Source organism: Equus quagga, chromosome 20 (assembly GCF_021613505.1).
Source record: "Equus quagga isolate Etosha38 chromosome 20, UCLA_HA_Equagga_1.0, whole genome shotgun sequence".
Taxonomy (NCBI): Eukaryota; Metazoa; Chordata; class Mammalia; order Perissodactyla; family Equidae; genus Equus; species Equus quagga.
This window is the reverse complement of record NC_060286.1, coordinates 20388674-20411535: the sequence shown is the minus strand read 5'-3', so window position 1 is coordinate 20411535 and position 22862 is coordinate 20388674. Positions and strand designations below refer to the sequence as shown.

Genomic DNA, 22862 nt, shown 5'->3' with positions numbered 1-22862 from the left:
AGACGGTTCCGGGTACGGACACATTTGTACACAGGCACACGCAGGCCAGCACTCTCCCTCCCACTCTGGCTGATTATATATGTACATAAAATATTGATTAGAAATGGTGAATGGAGTCACCTACAGGATTGGCTACAGGAAAATGAAAATGAAGGAGAGAAAGGTAGGAAGGTAGGAATGTGTGTGTGTGTGTTAATTTCTCACCTGGGAAAGTGAGAATAACACGAGAGGCTTAGAACATGCTCTCTGTATGTTGGCAGGTGAGAAGTCAGGCTGGAAAGTGCTTTCTCGCTGAACTATGGTCCCTGTGCCCTCGGGTTTTCTCCAGTCCAGGAAGGTCGACTAAGCCACATGGGTAGAAACTGTGCACACTAAACCACTCGTGTTATGTTCCACAAGAAACGTCAGCACTGTAATGAACAGATTCATCCTCCTGTCCTTCCAACAAACCAAAGAATTCAGTCCTGCTTGTTACTTTGCCACCAATGGCTCTAAAGCTACTTGTCATGAAGCCCCACAGCTGAGGTCAGAAAGATGCCTCCCCCAAGACACCAGCCTCTGACCTCCACAAGCTCGTCCTTGGAAATTCTGTGCACCTGGACCACAGCAGATGCAAACTCTCACCGGGAAGCACACATCTGTATACGGGGCCAGCTCACCCATGCTCGGGGCTGCTGCCCAGCAGGTCCTTGGATTTGAGAAATAGCATCTCACCAGGATCGTTAGATCCCCAGTGCAGTGAGCGGGTATATTTCTGGCTTCTCCTGTGCCCCATGGACGGAGAAGCTAATTCTTTACAAAGAAACCAGGAAGAGGAGGGAATCCAAACTACTGTCAGGCTTATATTACATAGTAAATGATTCCCCCTTCAAACAGTCCCCACCCCCCGGGCCTGGGCTCCCTCATTCCCCTCTACTGCTTCCCTAACATCCTCTCTTCGCCCATATTTCTCCTCAAACTCAAGCCAGGGTTGCCGTCAACTGGATGAATTACCCAGCTGCTAAATCCTCCATCTCTCCTTGCTTTCCTGGTCAACATAATCAAAGGATGTACTTCCCCACACGAATTTTCATATTTATTGACTATGATTTGAGCCAGGGACAAATACATAGATATTTCGAGCTCAACTAAAGAAGTCACCTCTGAAGAGAGGGAGCCTAAATAATTTAAATATCCAATATTTGTCATACTTGGTAATTTTATGTGAGGAAATGCCCCACAAGCATCAAACATTGTTCACAGCCTCACTTACCCAGCCCGGAGGTTTCTCTGGCGGCTCCCACTCCCGCTTTAGGAGGGAGCACGGCCCCACCCCCACCCCACCCCACCCCTCCCCACCCCTCCCCCACCAGCCATACAAGCGGGGATCAGTGTAACCTTTAAAGAGAATGAGAAGCCACTTTTAGAGTTGATGGAAATCTGAATCCATTATAATTAAGGATTCCCCTCATCTCCCAACCCAATCGCTTTCTTTCGACACTCCTGGCTAAATTCTGGTGACACTTAAAGGACCTTGTGCCCAGGGAAATCCTAAAACTAGAACCAAAAAGGTCAGCGTGGAGGCTGGGACAGTCCAGTCATCGACAGGAAACGCTGCTGTGAAGTTGTCTCCTCTCTCTGCGCGTGGTCTCCCCAGGATGGAGGTAGTCTGCGCAGCGAGGGGGGCGGTGAGGCACACTTCCTGGAACCCCACATTATCCCGAGCATCTATTTTAGAGATGTCGTGGTTCTCGGGAGGGGGTTACAAAAATGAAAGGATGGTGGAGCGAGCACTGACTTTGGTAGTTTAGTTTGCTTCAGAAGAAAAGAGAAGGAAGAAGAGGACTAAGTTAAGCAGGTCCGCGAGAACCTAGAGTTCTCATTTTATTATTATTTTAAGCTTTCCAAGGGGCCACTGCGCGCGCCCACACCCCGACGCCAGGATGCCAGCCCGGAGCGCGGCAGGACACGGAGCGCCCAAGGGGAGACCCGGGCAGGTACCCGGGCAGGTGGGGCGACGACCGCGGAGAGCCCTGGGAGGGAACCCCCGAGTGGTCAGAGCAGGACCCAGGAGAGCCCGGGCTGGACGCGCGGGGCAGCCGCTCGCCGTTCGGGGAGATCAGTGCTCACTTTCCCACTCTGCGCGCTCGGCGCGCTGGCCAAGCCCGGGACCCCCGGGTTCCTGGGAATCCGGTTGCGCAGCCCGGCCCACCGCCCAGGCCCACGCCCCTCAGACAACCCCAGCTTCCCTGGAGGCGAGCGCAAAGACGCCCCGGGGCACGAAAATCGCGTCCGTCTGTTCCGCCGGACGCAGCGTCCCTCAAACCGGCGAACCAACTTTGCCTGCGCCGCAACGCCCGGCCGGCTGTCCCTACTCCTGGCGGGATGCGGGCTCCCCTCGCAGGGCGTGCGGGGCGCAGTGCGTCCCGGGCCGCGCCGCTCGCACCCCTGGGCGCCTCGGGTCCACTACGCCGCGTGCGCGCCCTCGGGGCGCCCCACTGGGACCGCGGGGCAGGCAGCGCTGGCCGCCTGCAGTTTCCGAACCCGCGCCGCACGTCCGATTTCGCTGCCTTGCCAGGATCATATTTGGTCCCCAGTATGGAAGTTAAAATATTAAAGTCCAAGGGCCCGCGCGGAGGCTTTCTCGGACGGGACAGGGCATCTTTGCGACGTTCCCGCACCTGTTCTGGGCTAGCTCCTCCCCATTCCACAGAAACTCAAATATTTTCTCGCCGCCGGGGAGATCATAAAGGAAGAGTGAATGAGACAGTGCTGCTCTTACCTAAAAGTAAGGGTTTGTAAAAGGGGTGCGGGAAAAGTTAGAGCGGGTTTACCCCCGAGAAGGAGACCCAGGAAGTGTGCGACTTGCCCCCTCCGACGTCCCCCAAGTGCCCCCGGCGTCCCTGCCACTTCAAGAATGCCTAGAAGAATAACTGCGACACCCAGGACAGAGACAGCCGGACAGGCAGAAGGACAGACCGACCGACCGAGAGCCAGAGCACCTACTGGTTGTGGTAGCCGAGGGGGTCCGGGATGCAGAGTTCTGACACGTCCATCAGTCCCGTTTTAGCATTCCCAGTTGGTGGAGAAAGGCGGCGGGGAAATCACGCGGAAGAGCGAGTGAAGGGCACAGGCGAGGTGCGAGTCCGGGCAGGGGCACAGTGAGCGGGAGCGGGCAGAGTGGGAGGACGCGCCGTGGCGGGGCGAGAGGGAGGCAGAGAGCCGCGCGCGCACAGCCCGGCGCTCCCACTCGGGCACACACTCCGAGCGGCAGAGGGGATGGGAAGCCGTGGAGGAGGCTCCGGCACCAGAGACTTGGAGCCCACTAACCCTACTGTAGCTTTAAGGCTGGGAGACTGATGTATGGTTTGGCTCCTATTGGCTATCTCTCAGGGGCTGGACTTAAAGTGACAGAATCGAGCTGGGGTGGGGGGAGGGGGGTAAGCCAGAGAGACTTCAATGGAAGCAGACGCTCAGGCGAGGTCCCCACCTCCTGAGGAGTAGGAGGACTGGGGTGTAAAGCCTCAAGCCTGCTTTCTCGCCATTAAAGAAAAAAAATGTGTCCACCTGGCTGGTGGGACTCGGGGGTTGAAAGATGTGCCGCTTACATACTCCCGCCCCCACCTCCCATCCCATCTTTTAACAGCAGGCCTAGCAAACTCACCTTTCAGCCTTTTGGAAGGGTCTGTTTTACAAATTAAAAATGAGTCACATTTCTCCACTCTCACACCAGGGAGAAGAGCCCAGCTCCTTAGAAATTCAGAGCCTCAAATGCTGTTTGGTGCTCAAAAGTGCAAAGGATCAGGTCGGTAGGTGAGGCACAGTCAGAGAGCAGGAGAGGAACAGATTCCCCTCCCAGCTCTCATCACCTGGGCCAGCCTGTTCTAAATCTCGTATGGCCAGACGCAGGGCATGTGTCTATAAAATGCTCTCTAGATGCCTAAAATGATGCTCTCTTCATTGGCAACTCTCAGAAATGTACCCAGGACACAGACACAAGCCAATAAATTCCTGTCTGCTTAGGAAAATACAATTGTGGTTAAAACAACCAACTTACCTGCCACATCCACTTTGAGGCCCACAAGTAGACACTTCAAAATACACACCTGAATCCCCAGCTACGAACACACCTGCATCCCTGTGTGCTGCTCCCTCCATGAACCCAAATATTGCGAGCTGCCGATGGACCAAAATAAGCTATAAGTCAAGCCCCAATCCTTCTTCTGGGACTTGTTAGCTTTTGAGATGTGCCAGCCACAGGGATAATAATCAATTTGATGATTCCAGTGAGTGTGGGGAGGGGATAGGTAGAGAATTATTTAAAGGGGGAAAGCGCTCAGGAGACACCAGCACCTTATTCTCCTATATTCAACAGAAGACAATGAGCAGTAGGCGGAAGACATAATTTTATCATGCTGGCAGTGTTCAGGCACTTCAGAAATAAAGGCAGGGAGGGGTGTGAGAACCCCCAGGAGGGGCCAGTGGCTCAGGAGGGGCTGGCGAGTGGGCAGCAGGACCACAGACGACACTTGACTTGGATAAATGTAAGCGTGTGCAGGCTGGGAACCAGAGCTGAGATTTTTCATACGTGCTGAAGTGGAGGAACGCGTGGAATTCTCCGGGCGCGGGGCTCAGGCAGGCATCTCACAGGGAGATGGATGAAGACGTCTGCTCTGTCACCAGAACCCCCAGCAGCCCCGGATTTTGTTTTTAATCACAGAGGTACTTGGTTGCGTTAGAGATGGAAAGAGGGGTACAGAAAGACTTTGCTTAACCATGACCTCTACGCGACCACCATCTCTCGCCAAGACCTCAGTGACCGGTTTCTCTGCGTCCCTTCTGGCCCCCTGAAATGCCTTCTCCAAGCACGTAGCTACCCGAGCGCACTTGGTAAAATGCACATCCAGTGTCCTCTTGTCACAACTAGGAAAGAAGCCCCAGTCCTTCCCATGGCCCACAAGGAAGGCCCCACACGATAGCCTCCTGTGCGGCCTTCTGTACCCCTCCTCAGATCATGCCATGCTTCCCTCAGCGCTTGCACCTGCTACCTAGAACACCCCACCTTCTGGACCGCACCAGAACCTTCTGCTATGCACTTTTTTTCAAGTAATGTAATAATTTGCAATGATATACATAGTGGTATGAGGACTAGCCACCCCGCCCCCCCCCCCAGATTGTAAGCTCTAAGAGGGTAGAGGTGCGTTTGGTTTTTTTCGTCGGAGAATCCCCATTGCTTAACAGTGCCTGACACATAGCAGTTGCTTGATGAAGATTTTGTTGAAGGAATTGTTAAAGCGGAGCCATTTGGGGCAGAGTGCCAGAGCTTGCTGAGACACAGGATGGCTACCCAGGAAGGGGGTCGGGTCCTGACAGGTTGTATGGCATCAGCTGGCTCCATGCTCTGTGTGGGTGACCATTTTTAAGTGGAGACAGAGCACACTTGGTGGAGCATGAAAAGAAAGACAACTTCACAGCCCAACAGTGGATGCAGAGCCACTGGGGGCAAGTGAGGAGAAACGAGGGGTCCGTGTGGGTTAAAAAACTAGGCTAGTGCCCGCACACAATCACTGTCTGCCTCCAAGGCTCAGGGAGAAAGGTAACTGAGGGCCTCGCCTCTGGGCACTAGCTGATTGTCCTCCAGGGCAGGAATGAGGTCCTTGAGACCCCGTCCTCCTTAGACTGGCCTCCGTCACCGTCCTGTCCAGCCTCCTCTCACACAGCCCTGGGCCAGAGCTCTCCTCTCCTCTCCCTCCCCGGCACGCAGGAGCCTGCAGACTCTGCTGGAGGGGAGATGAAGGCCCACCAGCCAGGACACCCTGGGGACCTGATCCAGTCTGGTGGCCCCAGGCTTTTCCTGTGCTTCTCCAGGCAGACATGGCCAGTCACACGCTATTCATGGGACCAGCCTTTCTCTGTCCTCAGCCAGCACCTTCCCAAAGCCGAGTTCAGGTTCCACACCTCTGGCTGGAGAGGCGTCATTGTGGGAGCGTGCAGGGGACTCTGGGATCTGGTCCTGACTACTCCATGTGACCTTGCCAAAGTCATCTCTTCTCCAGAAAACAAAGATGGTGCAGGCTTAGAGAGGGTGGGCGGGGCCCTTGGGTTCCTTCAAGCTTGAAATTCACTCACTCAATCATTATTTCATGCTTCCGCCGCTCTCCTAGAGCAGGTGCTAGTTGCAATCCACCCCTAGCAAAAAGCTCTAAGCCACCCCTTCACTATCCTGTGTCCCAATACTGGCGCCCCGAGATGGGCAAGCCAGCCCAAAGGACGTGGGACAAAAGGAATTAGACACAGTAATTGTGGAGGGTGTAAGGGGACAACAGTTCACATTGTTCTGGTGACAAACTCCTTTAAATAAATATTTATTACATTCACAGAACCTTACAGCCAGGAAGGGCTCAGGAAATCATTTAGAACTAGCATCAGATTTTACAAATATGGAAATTTGTACATTTCTCTGTGTGTTGAAGTGACCTACCCAAGGTCACACAGCAAATAACTGGCAAAGCGTGCCATCTGTGGTCTCTGGATTTCTTCTCATCCAGCTGCTAAATCTTTGTACACAAGTCTCTCCACTTTCCCTCCTTCCTCCTCCCCCGAGTTCAAGCTCTTTGCTGAGGAATGTGAAGCCAAACAAGAGGAGTGCCATTGGCAACACACTTCGCCTGGTGGATGCTGGGGACCCAGGCTTCTGTGTCCCACATGGTTTCCTGGGAGAAAAAAGAAGCACTGATGGGTGGACACCAATTTCATGACCTGTCGTCCTGCCATGAAGAATGCTCCAGGTGGCAGGTAAGTAGGAAAACATACCCAGACACAGCCTGGCTCACTCTCTTCCCCAAACCTGTGTTTCCCTAGGTACAAAAAGTACCAAGTGTGCGGTGGATAGCTGAACACAGGTCCACACTGACCACCCCTCTTTCCCATCTCAGTCTGTCTAAGTCCTTAGTGTGGGCTGTCCCAATGCCAGCACCTGGATCTCGAAGGGCACCCGAGTGTCCTTGCCATGGTCTATGCAGCTGACCCCCAGCCCAGCAGCCCTTGCCGCAGGTCTGGTGAAAATCTCTGCCCTGAACAGAGCCTGGTCTTGGTGTGCATCTTCCCTCTCTTGAGGCAGCCTCCCCTGACACCAGTCATTTCTGCACACGTAAGGCGGCAGCAAGCAGTGTCTCTTGGTTCTTGAGTCCCCTCCCTGTGGCACACTGCTCTTGCCCCAACAATAAGAGAAGGCTTTCAAGCCAAGCAACTCAGCAGGAGGTGGTGGACTCAGCGTGGACCCAGGAGAACAGAGGACTTGATGGCTTCATCACTAAAAGATAAGACCCAACGGGAATTTTTGGAGAGTCTGCCCCATGCTCCCTAAGTCCACTGAATGTGGGACATAAATTGTTTGTTATGCCATCCCGGTCCCTCACCCTTACCACCTTCCCTGAACCCAAGTTTCCAGGTGAAAATGATGCCTTGGGAAACACACAAGGTGTGCAGCCACTTCTTACCACCAGCCCAAGAAGGAGAAGACGCCTCCGTGGACCTGTCGGAGTCACAGTCCAAGCTCGTTTCTGTTCCACCCCAGGGCGAGGGCCGGGGGAGGCAAGTCCAGGAAGTGCCTGCATTGACCATCCATGGTGACTAAGGTGGGCCTGGCCTGGACAGCGAGCCTAACCTGCGCATCTCTGGGGACAGTGCTGATCAGGCCAGGGCTCCTTGGACTCCCGACCAGGGAAAATGTCCCTGTCCACACACCCCTGTGGCCCCACTCTCTTCTCACATGCTTGAATTCGGGGTGTGGAGTTATATCCCTGAGTGGTGGTCAGCAGGCTGTCAGCCCATTGGCTGGCACATGTCCCAAGGATCATAATTAACTGATAACGCTAATACAATGTGAGTTTGTGCTCCCATAATAGTCTCCTGCTGACAGATAAATGCTGCGGAAACATGATGGCTTTTCCTGAAGCTGTAATGGCCCATTATTGGGGCAAGAAGGCCCACGTACTGTTAGCACCGCCTCCATGACACCAAAGATAAAATATGAAGGGGACATCTTGCGTGGATAAATGCTCGGGTTCCCTCCCACCACCACCATCCATTGCATTATCAGAAATTCCTACCAGGGGTCTTGGAATAACTTCCAGATATTTCAAAGCTCCAGTTTTTGTTTTTGAGCCTCAAGATCCCATTCTCACCAACACAGCTGAATAGTATATTAAAGTTCTCTGTTTACCAAAAGGATTCCTTCTTCCTGCAGGCCCCAGGCAACATGGCGACCGTGTGAGCAGCTTGGGGGATCAGCAGGAAGGTGAGCTATGTCTCTCCATGGAAACAAAGATCTTTTTTCCCTCCTAATCGCCAGGAGACCAGGAACACATCAGAACTATAATAGCTTTGTCCCCTGCCAAATTTCTGGGGGAAAAGAAAGGAGGAGGAAGAGTACAAAGAGAAGAGGTGGGAGGAGGAGAGAGAGGAAGAGAAAAGAATATGACTTGCTGGTACCTGGTACCTAAGAGGCTCGGAACAACTAGCTGTTGACTGAAGGAATGCTCTGTCTTATTAAATATTTTCCATTACAGTGGATTGTGGGGTTTTCCCCCTCATGATAAAGAAATTTGACCTTATTTTCATCTGTGTCACATATTAATTTATCATCCAATTTCTTGTGACTTTATATCAATTTAAGCCTAAAACACAGTTGGTTTCAAATAGTAGTGCAAACATTTGATTCTAGGGTCTCATCGTTGGTAAAAGGAAAACTTCTCTTTGGTTGATGATGGTTTTAGCTGCAAAATTCTTATGGTCAGCACTGGCTACAAAAAGAATTAACAATTTTCTCTGCAAGCTCACCATTATGTTGCCATGTACATTTTTATTCTCAAGGATAATTATTTTAGAAATTTTATAGATAATTATTTTAGAAAAACCATAAAAATACCGGAAACTTTTGGAAAATCAATTCTAAAGTACAACACACATGTAAACTGTTGTTATTGAGAACAAAGAAACATGTTGGCCGAGCCTGTCTCCCTAGCATTAATGGCGTAAAATTCAAAACTGGAAACTTTCAAACATGTTTTCATTTCCTAATGGCTCAATGAAGGTCGAACTTCTTATTTCATTATTTTTCAGAATAAAACGTGTTTTATTTTTGCTCTAATAAAATGTTATATGGAAAGGGAAAAACAGCAAATGCTTTTCGGCTTTAGGGAAAATCCAATGTAAGTTTTGTAAAGTGCTATAGCTATATAAAACATGATTAAGATGATGGCTTTGGACTGTGTTCTCACACGAGAAAAGCTCTGGCCAACTGCTACCTTCGCAAATGTATATTGTAATGAACCAGTCCCATTGGTGAACCCTGCACTGCTCTGAACTATGTCACTATGAATGGGTCAGTGCCAATGCCAGATGAAGGCTCGAGCTTTGTAGCAGGGCCATCTCTAACATCTTTTTTCTCCATAAACAATTGGAAACATGAAGCTTCAGTAGAATTCCTGACTTAGAAGGGTTTGCCTTTCCTAGAAGGACAAGACAAGGCAGGAAGTGCAACTGCAGAAGAACCAAAGAGAGTTTAGAGAAATGAGTAAAGAGCAGTCAACGATACAAGATTTAATATGGATAAACACTGGTAATACACTTGTCAGCAATGACCCTAGAATGAGCCGGACCGTAGGAGAGCTGGTGGGAGAGCAGCGATGCAGAGAGACATCTGGGGTCAGAACAGATAGCACATTAAGCATGAGCCTCCAGCTCAATGGCATGATAAACACTGCTTTGGGGTAATTCTACAAAACCCAGCCGAGCAAGGAGCAGCAATAATTCCTCTTTACTCTCCTTTACTAAAGGCACAGATGGAATTTTATGCTCAGCCCTGAGGGACTTGCTTCGAAAGCAAACTGGAAGGGTAATGTGGAAACGACTTGAAGAGAGGTGGAGAAGGTGTCGAAGGCCTCCTGAAGGGTGTCTGAGCCCCACAAGGAGAAGGAAATGTGGGACAAAGTGGGATGGGAAGTCCCTATGCAGAGAAGGACAAATACCTGGGTCCGGTCACCACGTCACACACACACTGTCGATGATGTCTCAGGTCCCTTTGACTGCCTCCTTTTTTCTCTCTCTTGGTCAGCTTCCTGCTCAGACCTTCATTTTCAGTGCATGAGATCTGGCTTACTGAGGGGCCCAGATGAGGCACCCCAGAAGTTCACGTGGGTAGCTCCCCAAATTCCTCCTTTTTTCTGCCCTCTATGCATTTTTTTCCTGGTGTGATTTCTTGTTCTAAGCCTTCCAGAAAAGACATGCATGCCAAGCAACCTGCTAGGTCTCACTGAGGCTGGATGGGAAGTGGTGGCCAGCACAGCAGCACATCACGTCACATTGCTTGGCATCTGTCCTCACATCAATTCCCCGTTTTTATCACCCTCAATTCCCTGGTCTTACACCTCTCACATGAAGTGTCAGCATTTTAATGCTTGCCTCAGGCTCTGTTTTCTGGGGGGACCAGGGCTAGGATAAAGACTGAATCAGCAAGTGGCTCACAGCCACGGACTTTCTCTCGATTTAAACAATTTTATTATTTACTACCCCCTTTCTTCGTTAGCGACAGGGAGCATAGAGTACAATGACTAATGGGTTACTATGGGCAGTCACTGCCCAAGTTAGAGACTCAGTGTTTTACAAAGGCCCACAGGGACCCTGCCCCACCCATCCACTCACCCAGACACTCTGGTTCTGGTTCAGCTGCCAAGATGTTCAGGTCAATGGTGTCATCTGAAGCCAACCAACAGGACCATCTAGCCCAATATCCCTTCTCCACTCTCCTTTCTGCCTTCTCCCTCCACACTCAGAAGGCAAAGTATATACTGTGTTCTCACTTTTCCCTGGTCTTCTCCATACTGAGCTAAGCTACTTCCTTGTGACCACCTTTTCCCTACAAACACACCCAGCCAACGATAACTCTAAGTTGCTTTCCGCTTTAAGTGCCAGGAGAGTCCAGTGGCTTCAGGAGGAGCAGTCTCTGATCTCACATGGCAGACACTCCAGGGGAGGGAGTTTCATCTTTTTTGGTCTGTCATGCTTAGCATACTGGCTGTCCCCTTCAGCTTGTCCCCCCAGGGTTGAAGGATGGTCCTTGTGACCTAGGCATCACTGCCTCACCCAGTGTGTCAAATTCGGGAAGGGTCTGTATGTATATGTGTGTTCATGTTGGGGGACATATCACTCCTTATGTCTTTAGTTTATCTTTCATTTGTTTGCTTTGATTTGATTTTAGTCCAGAGGAAAATCCTTCCTGGGAGTTCCCCCTCCCCACTCCAGCAGACTTATCCTCATATCTTATTGGCCAGAATCCAGTCACATGCTCACCCCAAACCAGTCTCTGTCAAAGGAGAAATGGATCTCCATGATTGTTTTAAAAGAGGTTTACTCCCTGAAGCTGGGGGAGAGGCTCACTTTTCCTGACTACGTTAATGTTCAGTGACAAACCCACTTCTGTTAGAGGAGGAAGCGAGAATGGCTGTTGGGTCAGCGGTCAACAGTGTCTGCCACACCTGGTGGTGTACCATTGGCAGGGCGGTAGCGACAGCCCATCATGAATGCAAGCAATAAGAGGGTCATCGTCTGTACAGACATAGAAACAATAATAAAACTAAAAGTTGGACTTTTTGTTATCATCTTGCTCCAGCAAGTCAAAATAATGTCAGTGATAAAATATCCTCCTCAAGAAAATCTCTTGTCAGTCTAAGTTCTAAACAATTATTGCAACTGCTGTTGAGTTTTAATAATATAAGCTTCAACTCAGCATGTTCTTGTTACCTGTTCTTTAAAACAAATTACATTCCACCTGGAAGTGATAGCATTAGTGACACACATACAAACTTAGCTACATTTAGCTGCACGGGTGTTTCAAGAATAAATTCATAATGGCGCAGAATCGTTCAAACTTGCTCACGGCACAGTTTGTGTTCTTGGCCCCTGGTCCTGTATATCGTCATGTTCAAATGGTAGATTCAAAATAAACAATGATGGCACAGTGATTCTAGAAACAGAGAAAGAACTTGAGGTACTTCCACCTTGTTATTCTATGTGACCACTTTGAGTCTTTATTTGCATTTAAAATTTTTAAAACAGTGAAATAGAGCAGAACTGTGAGCTGTGAAACTTGGAAGTTCAAATATTAGTTCCTACATGATAAATTTTACTGAATTTGAATAATATCTTTAACATAGAAATTTATTCTTTGTTTTGAAGTGTTTATGGTTTGTTTTTAAATTAATCAACACTCAGGAAAATAATGATTATTATTAATTGTCATGATTATTATTAGGTATAACTTTGTCGTGCAGAGGAGGGCAGATCCAGGTGTCAAATATTCGAGGTCTACTCACCATCCCTTTTACTCAGTTATTCTTTGTCTCATCCCCCCCCCAAGCTGGGCTAGTGGTCCTGAGAAACAGAAAAAGGCAAATGTCCACATCTCCTTAGGATATTTTTAAGGGAATTCATCTCGAACCGATCAGTAGTAACCATCCCTGAGCCCTAAAATTGTCCAGAAATCCCCTCCGCATCTTCATCATTTCGCCATCTACTCCATCTTCCTCTAATTGATTATTCCCACCTTCTATCAAATACCAGCAATATGGACAGAACTCTATTTCTTATTCATTATTTGATTGATTCTCTGTTTTGGTCCATCATTCATATTGCAGCATTTTCATTTTATCCCCTTTTTTCTTTGTTCATTGAAGAACGCCAATTCTAGTATGACCCCAGACTCAGTGACTGGGAGGTAGAGAGGGCTGGTGGGGGAGTGTTATTTACTGAGCACCTACTCTGTGCTGGGTGCTTGGCATTGTTCTACCTGTTAGCCCTAACACAGGGTAATCAAGCCCCCTTGCCATCTGAGGTGGGTATCATCACTCTTATTTCATCTATTGAGGAGAAAATTAAAGCTCTGAGACTAAGTGGCTCAAGACCAGAAGACAATGAGATTTGAACCCAATTCTAGCTCGCTCCAAAACCTGTGCTCTCTGTCCATTCCACCATGTCACTTTAATGGAGTCCACATCAACGCAGCATCCTGTGACTAAGAAGAGGCTTTTGTGGGCTAGCCTGGGAACTAAGCACAATAGATAACTGGGAAAACATGTGCTTAATCCAATTAACTGATTTATAAGAGGACTTTAGGAATATACCTTCTGGGAAGTCAGTATGGGCCAGACCTATCACCACCGTCCACGTAGTCAAGAAGACATGTTCATTCCTAACAGAGAAGTTCTTTCAAATCAGAACAAGGTATGCTCTCAGCAGGGAAGGGAGAAAATGAGAGAAGGAGTGAAACATTGGAGAAGAAACCAAGTGATTTTATGGAATGATGCCAAAGGGTAAATTTTAACTTTCTCTGACTTGGAGACGGTGACGGGCAGCCGGAAGGAGGAGGAGGAGGTGAAAAGGAAGACGATCTGCTGCCGAGCAAGTGTCCCCATTAGGGCCAATTTCCCCATTAGGGCCAATTTGCTTGGTTGGAGCAAGTTCAAATGGACGGCAATTCTGAAACCAGCTGGATGTGCTTGAATGGTTTCTGCAAACACACCCAAGAAATTAGGAGGTCCCCTCTGGAGGGAGAATAAATTCCCTAATATAACAAGGAAGGCTTGTTTCCTCAAATTCCTTCCTCTTCCAGTTTGAAAGGCCTCCACGAGACTGAATAGGTGGTTTATTTCCCTGTTTCTTCCAACATCAACCAACGCACACTTCCTTTACTTCCTTGGATCCTAGCTGACCTGGCCATTCCATCAAGGAGTCTCAGTGCTTGCCCCAGTATCAAAGGATGGGCCAGAGGCTGGGTCTTCACCGAGACTCAATTGCTTAACAACTCTTCAATTACAGCCAATCAGCTGGTCCAAAGGAGACAGGCTTTCCCAAAGGAGGAATGATTTTTGCCTATGAGATCGCAAAAGCATCATTTTAAAGCAATGGTTTTCAGACTTAAAAAAGAACCTCAAAGAGTCTTTTTTCAGATGGAACTGTACATAGAACTCTGTCATATAAAACAGCAAAAAAGTCATTTCCATTTTAGGCAAGTGGGTCCCACTCTCGGTCCTTCACTCTCACCCCCAGGAAGTCCAGGAACCACCTCTACAGAGCCCCTAGCCCCCTGGAGCATGCTCTGAAAATCAAAATGGTATCTCTAAAGTCAGTGTTCTTCTTTTTTTTTTTTTTTTTAGGAAGATTAGCCCTGAGCTAACATCTGCTGCCAATCCTCCTCTTTTTACTGAGGAAGACTGGCCCTGAGCTCACATCTGTGCCCATCTTCCTCTACTTTATATCTGGGACGCCTACCACACCATGGCTTGCCAAGTGGTGCCATGTCTGCACCCGGGATCCAAACCAGCGACCCAGGGCCACCCAAGTGGAACTGCACCACCAGGCAGGCCCTAAAGTCAGTGATCTTTAAATAGCATCGAATCAACCAACCAACCAACCAATGAATAAATAGACTAAGAAGCATTGCTACTACGAATGAGACCCACACCTAGAACGACATCCCCTTTGGAGGTCCTGGGGCCATGTTAGAGGTGGCCACAGCTAAAAGGTAGCAACCTGCCCAAACATCCTTGCTTTTCATATCAGTGTCCTTGGCCATTCAGGATGAGGCCAACCCCATTTCAGTGGCTGGCCTCGCAGCACGCTTGTGAGAGAGGACCAAACTCGTCACCATTAGTGTGGTTTGGTGGTTCTCAACCAGCATCATGATGGACAAATGGATTTCTATCAGGTACGAAGTCAGTTACTAGGAACGTTAATATTGGTAAAGTACCAAAATTTGCAAGCACAATACTCTTTCTTATTTAGTACTTAATACCATCAAATAGTACTTAATGTCACTTTCATTCACTTGAATGGGATGTGTTTTTTGAGTGGGAGCAAAGGGGTAAATCGAGATATAGCTACTGCTTTGTGAATAACAAGGAACACTCCATGTCCTAGTGGGAGAGCGTCTCCAGGTAAATGTCTCCTGTCATATGTGTCTGGCGGAAGCAGTTGAAAAGCACTAAGAGAGTAAAGAAGAGCACTGCCTTTGGAGTCTGGCAGACCTGAGCTCAAATCCTCCCTCTGCCCTTCATAGCTCTGTGATCCTGGGACAACACGTAACCGCCCCCCCTCCCACAGCTCACGTCCATGTTTCTTTCCTTAGTCTTTAAAATGGCTTGTTGTATGGTAGTGTGTATAAAGCTCTTTTCACAGTACCTGGCACATAGTAGGTGGTCAACAGACACTGGTTCCACCCTGTCCTTTCCTGAATGGAGGTCTTTACCTCAACTCTGGGGAGGGGAAGGCTGCCTTTCACAATGATCTTCTCCCCTATGACATATCTTTTGTTCACATTAAATTCGGCCCTTCGGAGTAGAGTCATCAGCCAGTGGCTAACCTTATTCACTGTGACAGCCCATGAGTCCTATTCACAGTCTTTCTTCTCCACTGCATTGCTGCTCCAGATCCTCCAGGGTCTGGAGATGGGAGGATCTGGAGAAGCATCTTCACTGCTGTGATTAGAGCACAGCTCTCAGCACCTCGCCACCCTCTGCCCACCTGGCCAGGAGCTCTCCAACCACATAACCCGAGTGTTGAATGCCTGGCCCATCATGGTGAGCCGTAGACTCTCGTGCAACATCAGGGTCAAGGCCACACAGTCACCACCTCCCATCAGAGATGCCCTTGGGTCTGCATTGAGTCTTCTTTGTGATTCAAATATGGAATCTCATGCCAACCTAACACCCACTGGGACCTGAGTCTTTCAACAGGGGTAAAAAGAACCACCATTCCTGTAGCCTCTGAAGCTTACTCCATCCTTGGAATCCTCCTTTCTCCTACATATCTGTTAATAACACCAGATGTTTCCCAGGCAACCTTCAGAAGTGTGCATATTACCCCATCTCTTATTCTTGGAGGAAGAGTTATCAATATGGAAAAATCCAAACACTGGCCAGTTCTTCTCCAAACGACCTTTTGAGGTAATGGAGAGACCAGGGTTATTTAATCTTACACAGCTGAACTCAGCTCACCTCAGTGCTGTGGCAGAGAGAGAGCCATCTACCTTGAGGGCCCCCTCCCATCTCACCCTCCCATCTCAAGGGACATCGCAATGCAGCCACCTTGAATGGCATCGGACAACAGCCCGGGCAGAGAGGCGTGTGAGCCCCTGACCCCACCTGTCTGGTTACTGAGCAGCCAAGTCATCTGGGATGTGCTGGGACGGTCTCCAATATAGAATGGTCTCAATGTAATGAAACACAGGGATGGCTTCTCAAATGTGTTCTTTCACGATTCCGTGACCAGGAATGTGAGAGAGCCCCTTGTCCAACGTCTGCAGGAGGAAGCAGGTGGCAGCACCTCTAGCAGGGTGGAGGCCCTGTGTGTATAAGATGCCTTGCCCTTTCAAGGCCCTTCCTGGATATTGTCTCAAGGCTTTTGTTAGGTCATAATCAGAGGCAGAACAGTTCCTCCCATCTGGCAAGGGGGAAATAAACAAAGTCAATCCACCCTCTATGTGACACTCCTGGGTCCCTTTTTGGTGAGGGGGAGGGTTGCAAAATGAAAAGATATTGAAGATTAATAGCATGTCCTTGGAGTTCAGGATGGAACAACCCAGAAATGTAGGCAGATGCTTACAGATGTGAGGCCAGGGGGACAGAACAATAGTGCATCCCTCTCATCTGTTAGGTTTGTTATAGTCCATGCCAGCGACTGCAGTGAGCCCCATGATACAGCGGTCTGCGAGGCAGCAGACCTGGTGAGGTGCCCCAGCTAATGTAAAAATGGATGCTAAAGAGAAGGGGAGGCTTTCTCCTCGCCTCCCCACATTGCCACCTCTGCCCACCTGAAATGAAGGAAGAGTTGCTAATCTGATTGATCAGTGCCAGGACATTCTCTGGGCCACGCTCTACTAGTGGCAGGACCACTCCATGTTAAAGGTTTGCACATCTATCCAAGGCTCTCTTTTGCCCACTTGATCTTCAGGGCTTCCAGCCTCCTCCACGCAAAGCTGGCTTGTTCCTGCTCTCCCCCTCTCTTTTTCCAGTTCCTCCGTCTGCAAATGAGCAGGCCAGGGTCTGCTCCAGAGACCCATGTGTCTTAGAGTCCGTGGGGAGGGAGGAGGGAGCAGGAGTGAAAGCAAGCATCTACAGGAGAAAATCCGATGGTACCAATAGGAGGTACGTGACAATGAAGATGTGCTGCAAGTGACAGGATGGCCACCCTCACACACTAGCTGGACAGAGAGCAGAGCAACATGACAGTGCAACAGGGATGCAGGCTGCCAACAATGCACTCCCAACCTGCCATGCTCGCCCAGAGAAAGGAGGCAGAGCAGCCATTCCTGCCCAGAGGTGGAATGGAGCTGAGTCCTAACACTCAGAGCATTTCAGCAGCATTCTCAGGAGACTACAAACTTGACCCTGGCCACCTGAATTTAACCACTTTTTTTGGTCTTTTTTTATTATGTCCCTTGTAGAAAAGTCTAAGGAGAGGTGATGTCCTGATGGCCCTGGGTCCAGCTGCACCGGAGGACAGGATCTGCAGGTGAGTGGGCCCTTGGGGCTTCTGCTTCTTTTTTTTTTTTTTTAAAGATTTTTTATTTTTCCTTTTTCTCCCCAAAGCCCCTCGGTACATAGTTGTATATTCTTCGTTGTGGGTCCTTCTAGTTGTGGCATGTGGGACGCTGCCTCAGCGTGGTTTGATGAACAGTGCCATGTCTGCGCCCAGGATTCAAACCAACGAAACACTGGGCCGCCTGCAGCGGAGTGCGCGAACTTAACCACTCGGCCACAGGGCCAGCCCTGGGCTTCTGCTTCTGTGAGTTGCATTCTTTCACTCCTGAGTCCCGGCAAATACAGCCCATGTTACCTTGCTTCCCGGTTCCCCCCACGTTGTTTCCTCCTCCCCCCTCTCATGCTTACTTTCCCCAAAGCCTACCTCCTCTACATGCCTTCCCACAGAAACCCAGCCTCTCCCTGGTCTGCCCGTGCACACAGCCCTGGCATCCCTCCTTCCCTGGCCACTTCTGCAGGGCGTTCCAAGAGGGCGTGACTGTGGGCCCGTCAGCTCTGCCTGAGCAGGGCCACAGGCTCCACCTGGGCTCCCACCCTGACTCCTCCGGGGGGCTACTCAACACTCTGGGCCACGGGGATCATGACGGTCCTGACCTCAGAGGGTGGTTCTGAGGACGCACTGAGACAGGGTGGATAAAGCTCTTGGCACAGTGCCTGACCTGGAGTAACTGCTCAATACCTGTTCATTGTTTTCTCACCCCTAAAAAGGCACTCACTTGTGTTCAAAGATACAACGCCAAGAGTTTTCATTCGTACGTTCCCCAGGCTTGAATGATTTTCCCTCTGTGTCCCTTTCACACCTGGCAACACCAATACCAGCTTCGGCTGGAGATTCTGGAAGGCATCAATGGAGCCAGTCAAAATCAATTCATTCTGTGCAGAGCAGAGGGCCAGAGGGCTGGATGCACTTACCCTTGGATGATGGAACTGTTAGCGTCAACACCAGCTTTGGTTTCTCAGAAGGAAGAATATGCTTTGAGATTTATCAGCAGTGGCCCTCCCCCCGCCACTCCCCCCCACCCCCCACACTTGGGATTCCAGAGGGCTCTTTTAGGGCAGTGATTCTCAAAGTGGGTTCCACAGACCGGCAGCATGGGCATCACCTGGGAATTTGTTAGAAATGCAAATTCTCAGGCCCACCCCGGACCTGGGGGGGGCCCAGCCATCTGTACTTGAACAAGGAGTCAAGTCCTCCAGAAGATCCGGATGCATGCTCAGGTTTGGAAACCGCTAATTTGAGGTTTCACAAATATTAAGTATTATAAGACCTTAAGTCTATCTTCTTGCAGCCCATGTCTTCAGCTGGAAATAATTCCAGAGAAAAGGACTTTTAAAAACAGTCATTACTAATTGTTAATAAGAGGACATTTTAGGGGGGAAACCCCCTTATTGACTGGGCAGACTTCAGTTCACAGTGTGTCCTATTGAGCACAAGGTGTTACTCTTTCTGTTTCTAAAATCACTTTTTCTTCTTTTTCAGCTTTTCATTGAAGTAACATACATAGAGAAAAGTTCACATATCTAAGTGGACGGTTCACTGAATTTTCATAAAATGCACGCATCTATGGACCCTGCACCTGGATCAAGACACTGAATGCTGCCAGCACCCCAGATGTCCCCGTTCCAGTCGTTATCCCTGCCCCCATTCATTTATTTTTTTTTTAACTGTAGGACTATTTCAAACAAGGAAAATTATTTGAAAGAAAGAAAGTTACCACCCTAATCCTCTCACTTACACTGAAATTATTCCAGTTTCGCTCACCCGCTTCTGCACATATATTTGATGTAGTTTTGTCCTTTCTGGATACAACGTACTTATGTTCCCTGTTGCTACAGACTCTTCATAAGCACCATTTAAAATGAGCTCCCTTATCCCATCACGTGCAAGTGCTCATTTATTTCACCCTGCCCCCACAGTCAGGCTCTTTCTGACTTTTCACTTCTGCCATGAACCTCATGCTGCCGCCTTCTTCTCTGGAATGATTTCCTTAGAATCAGCTCTCAGAGGTGAAACGACGGAGTCAAAGGTCCTGAACGTTTTATTAGGGCTCTTTATTATTTGCATTGTGTTTTAAAATGCAATCCCACCACATTTTGTTAATACTTTGTGCATTTCTGAGCTCCTCCCACCATCTTCGAATTCTGCATATAGACTCTTCTCTCCCATCCTCCTGCAAACTCAGAAATACACTTGGTAACATTGGGTAGGAGCGGAGAGTGCTAGGCAATTACCCCCCATGAGATGGGCTGCAGCCTGGCAGGGACAGCAGACAGGAGTCCAACTCTCCCCCGGTCGGGGGCGGGGGGCGCTGGGCGGTTCAAGGAGAATGTAAACCTCCCCTGGGGACCCCCATAGGAAGCTCTCAGTGGCCATCAGAAGTTCAACAAAGCCCCTTTCTCTCCTCAGGAGAGATGGAAATCAGGGCGGAGAGGTAGCAGCGAGGGAGCATAAAGTTGGACAAGAGACAGATTGAGTTAAAACCCACGGAAAGAGTCCAGCGCCCAGAGCAATCACAGGCCGTGCACCGACGGGGCTGGACGCCGTGGTTACTTATGCATGTGCTGCTTGTTCTCCAGTCCCAGGGGACTTTCCTCCTCCCCTTGAAAGTTGGGCAGCACCACAAGGGTAGAAGGAGCCAAGTGAGCTCCCAGCTAGGAGGTCTGAGGAGCGAGCCCTCACATGGGGCCATGCGACATGGGCAGGAAAGCAGAAATCAGGCTGTGGGGTTTCAATTAAAGGTTTGTTCTGTCACCCTGGAGACAGTGTAACAGTGCACAGAGCACAGGAGCCACAGCTGGATGCTCTCAGTTCCCTTATCTGTGAAATGTGGGAAATACAGTACCTAGCTTATATTGTTATTGTGGGGGTTAAATGAGTTACGAGAAAACACTCAGACACACATATTCAATAAATCTACCCCTGCACACACAGTGGGAGCAATGCCTTGCCCAGGCGGAGAAAGGGTAAGAGGCGTCTGCTCATGCCCTTCGCACCATCACGCATGAACACAGCAAGCGCCCAGTGAGAAATCGCGCCCCGCCCCAGCTCCTCCACCCATTCATTCATAGACCCACTTACGGTGAAGGTGGGGAGGGGCTCTGGGGCAGGGCAAGTCAATGACAGCCACGCCTGCAACCCCCACCGATAGCTCCTCAGGGCTCCAGCTGGACAATGGGGAGATAACCAAGACCCAACCTTCCCTTTGCTGGAGCCCTGAGTCTCCTTGGGTCCCCCAAGGTGGGGTAGGGGTAGCCTGCAGAGGAGAGGGCATCTAAGCCTCTGAACCCCAGTCCCCTGGGCCAAGGGTGGAGGGAAAGAGAACACATGCTCCTGACCATGAGTCATTCTTTTTTTTTTTTTTAAAGGATTTACTTTTACATTTATTTACTTTTCTTTTTTTTTTTCTGCTTTATCTCCCCAAAACCCCCCTGTACACAGATGTATATCTTAGTTGCACATCCTTCTAGTTGTGGGATGTGGGACGCTGCCTCAACGTGGCCTGACGAGCGGTGCCATGTCCACGCCCGGGATCCGAACCCTGGGCCGCCGCAGCACAAACTTAACCACTCGGCCACGGAGCCAGCCCCATGAGTCATTCTTGATCAGAGCGGGAAGTTGGGGGCTGAGCTGGCCTGTGTTGACAGGGAAGATAGGGAACTAAAATCCACTGATTGCCTCCTGGGTGCTGAGCCCTGTGCTAGGTACTCTGATGTACGTAGTCTCATACATGTGGATATATTATCCCCATTTCACAGAGGAGGAAACTGAGGCTCAGATAAGTTAAGCATCTTGCCTCTGCTTGAGCATCTGGTAGTGCCCAGCATTGTGCTGGCCACTGAGAGGGAGGCAGACAGGACAGAAGACCTGACCCTTCTCCTTAAGAAGCATCCACTATTGCGAGAGAAACAGGATTGGTCCGGGAAATGCCTGCAAGGATCCACGCTGGGCTTGGCGTTACAGGTTGGGAACAACATGGTAGGCAGCAGGGAGTGAGGCAAGCGCTTGGTCACAATGGCGAAGGGGTAGTGAGAACACAGCAGGGCCCTTCACACGTGCACACACAGCACCCGGCCCCCAGCTGCGCTGGAGAGCATCACCTGGCCCCCGTAGCTGTTTCCAACTCCTCCAGTCCCCACTGGGGGCTCCATGGCCTCTGGCCCCATTGCCTCTGCCTCAGACAGCAAAGAAGGCTGCCTGGAAAGAAGACACACTAGGGAGGAAGACGTACTCAAGGATGGAGAAGAAAACAAAACGTGATTTCAAATTCTCTCTCCCTGGCCTCTGCAGATAAAGCCCAGGACCTCCCCACACACATCCCTCCCTCCCGTCCCGGTGACCTGCACTATGGGTTCTTGCAGGTCAGGCCCTCACCTCACCTTTGTCCCTCACAAGGCTCTGGCTTGTGGAGCTGAGCTCTGAGCCAGGGACTGTGGTAAGAACATCTCCTGTTTGGTTCACTCCGTGGAGTTGGCTGAATCCCTTATCCCTGTGACCTTGGCATTTCCATCTCTGAAACGGGACTAATGTCCTTTTCCTTGCCACTTCAGGGGGCAGAGGTGAGATACGTCCCTGGGAACAGGCTGCTGCTACCTGAGCCTGGCTGCATCCAGTGAGCACCTGCTGTGTGTCTGGAGCGGTGCTGGGGCGGGAGAGCAAAGGCAGATACCACACAGTCCCAGCTGTCAGTGACCCGCAGCCTAGGAGCAGAGGCAAACAACACAGGGGACAGACAGGCACACGGAGAGATGGGGGGTGCAGGTCCTGGGGGCCACAGAAAGGCAGGCAAGAACTCACAGGAGAGTTTGCCAAGTGGATGTCCTGGGGGTGAGGAAGAGCATTCTAGACGGAGAAGTCAGGGGGCAGGACCAGCTACACAGAATTCAGTAGGGGGGCTGTAAGATAGTGGTAGTGACGTCAGCTTGGAGCCACAGTGCCAGGATCCAAATCCCCCTCTCTGTGCGATCTTCCACAAGTCCTTAACCTCTCTCAGCCTCAGTTTCCTCATAGGTTCTACTGTACCTCTAGGTCCTACTGTTGTCAGGACAAAGTGGGTTACACACATAAAGCACTTAGAACAGCGAGGGCACGGGTTGAGCGGTAAATAAACATTAGAGACGAAGACGCTGAAATCATGAGGCTGGAATGCCAAAATGGGTCCACACAGCAGCAGACAGGGCGGACCCCTAATCCTCTCGTCTCAGGGGTTAGAAATGGCTGGTGAATCCAAGGTATATGGAGAGAACCTTAAAACAGGCAAATAGGCAGATATTAGGCCCTTTTAGCTA

The 22862-nt window shown here is 49.9% G+C and overlaps 2 protein-coding genes across 3 annotated transcripts in view; one reads left to right on the top strand and one right to left on the bottom strand.

Moving 5' to 3' along the window:
• Positions 1-22862, bottom strand: part of ESRRB (estrogen related receptor beta) — a 173658-nt gene that overhangs the window by 107927 nt on the left and 42869 nt on the right. Inside the window, exon 1 of one of the 2 annotated variants that reach the window (XM_046647061.1) lies at positions 2986-3279. The exons of the other annotated variant lie outside the window; for it this stretch is intronic. Within the exon in view, the coding sequence (XP_046503017.1) occupies positions 2986-3035 (50 nt within the window). The 5' untranslated portion in view covers positions 3036-3279. Of the gene's footprint in view, positions 1-2985; positions 3280-22862 lie in introns of those variants that run through there. 2 annotated transcript variants of the gene reach the window in all.
• Positions 1578-2964, top strand: LOC124230738 (uncharacterized). Its single transcript, XM_046647064.1, has 2 exons — positions 1578-1643; positions 1880-2964. Exons 1-2 carry the CDS (start codon positions 1638-1640, stop codon positions 2594-2596), a joined length of 723 nt encoding a protein of 240 aa, XP_046503020.1. The 5' UTR covers positions 1578-1637; the 3' UTR covers positions 2597-2964.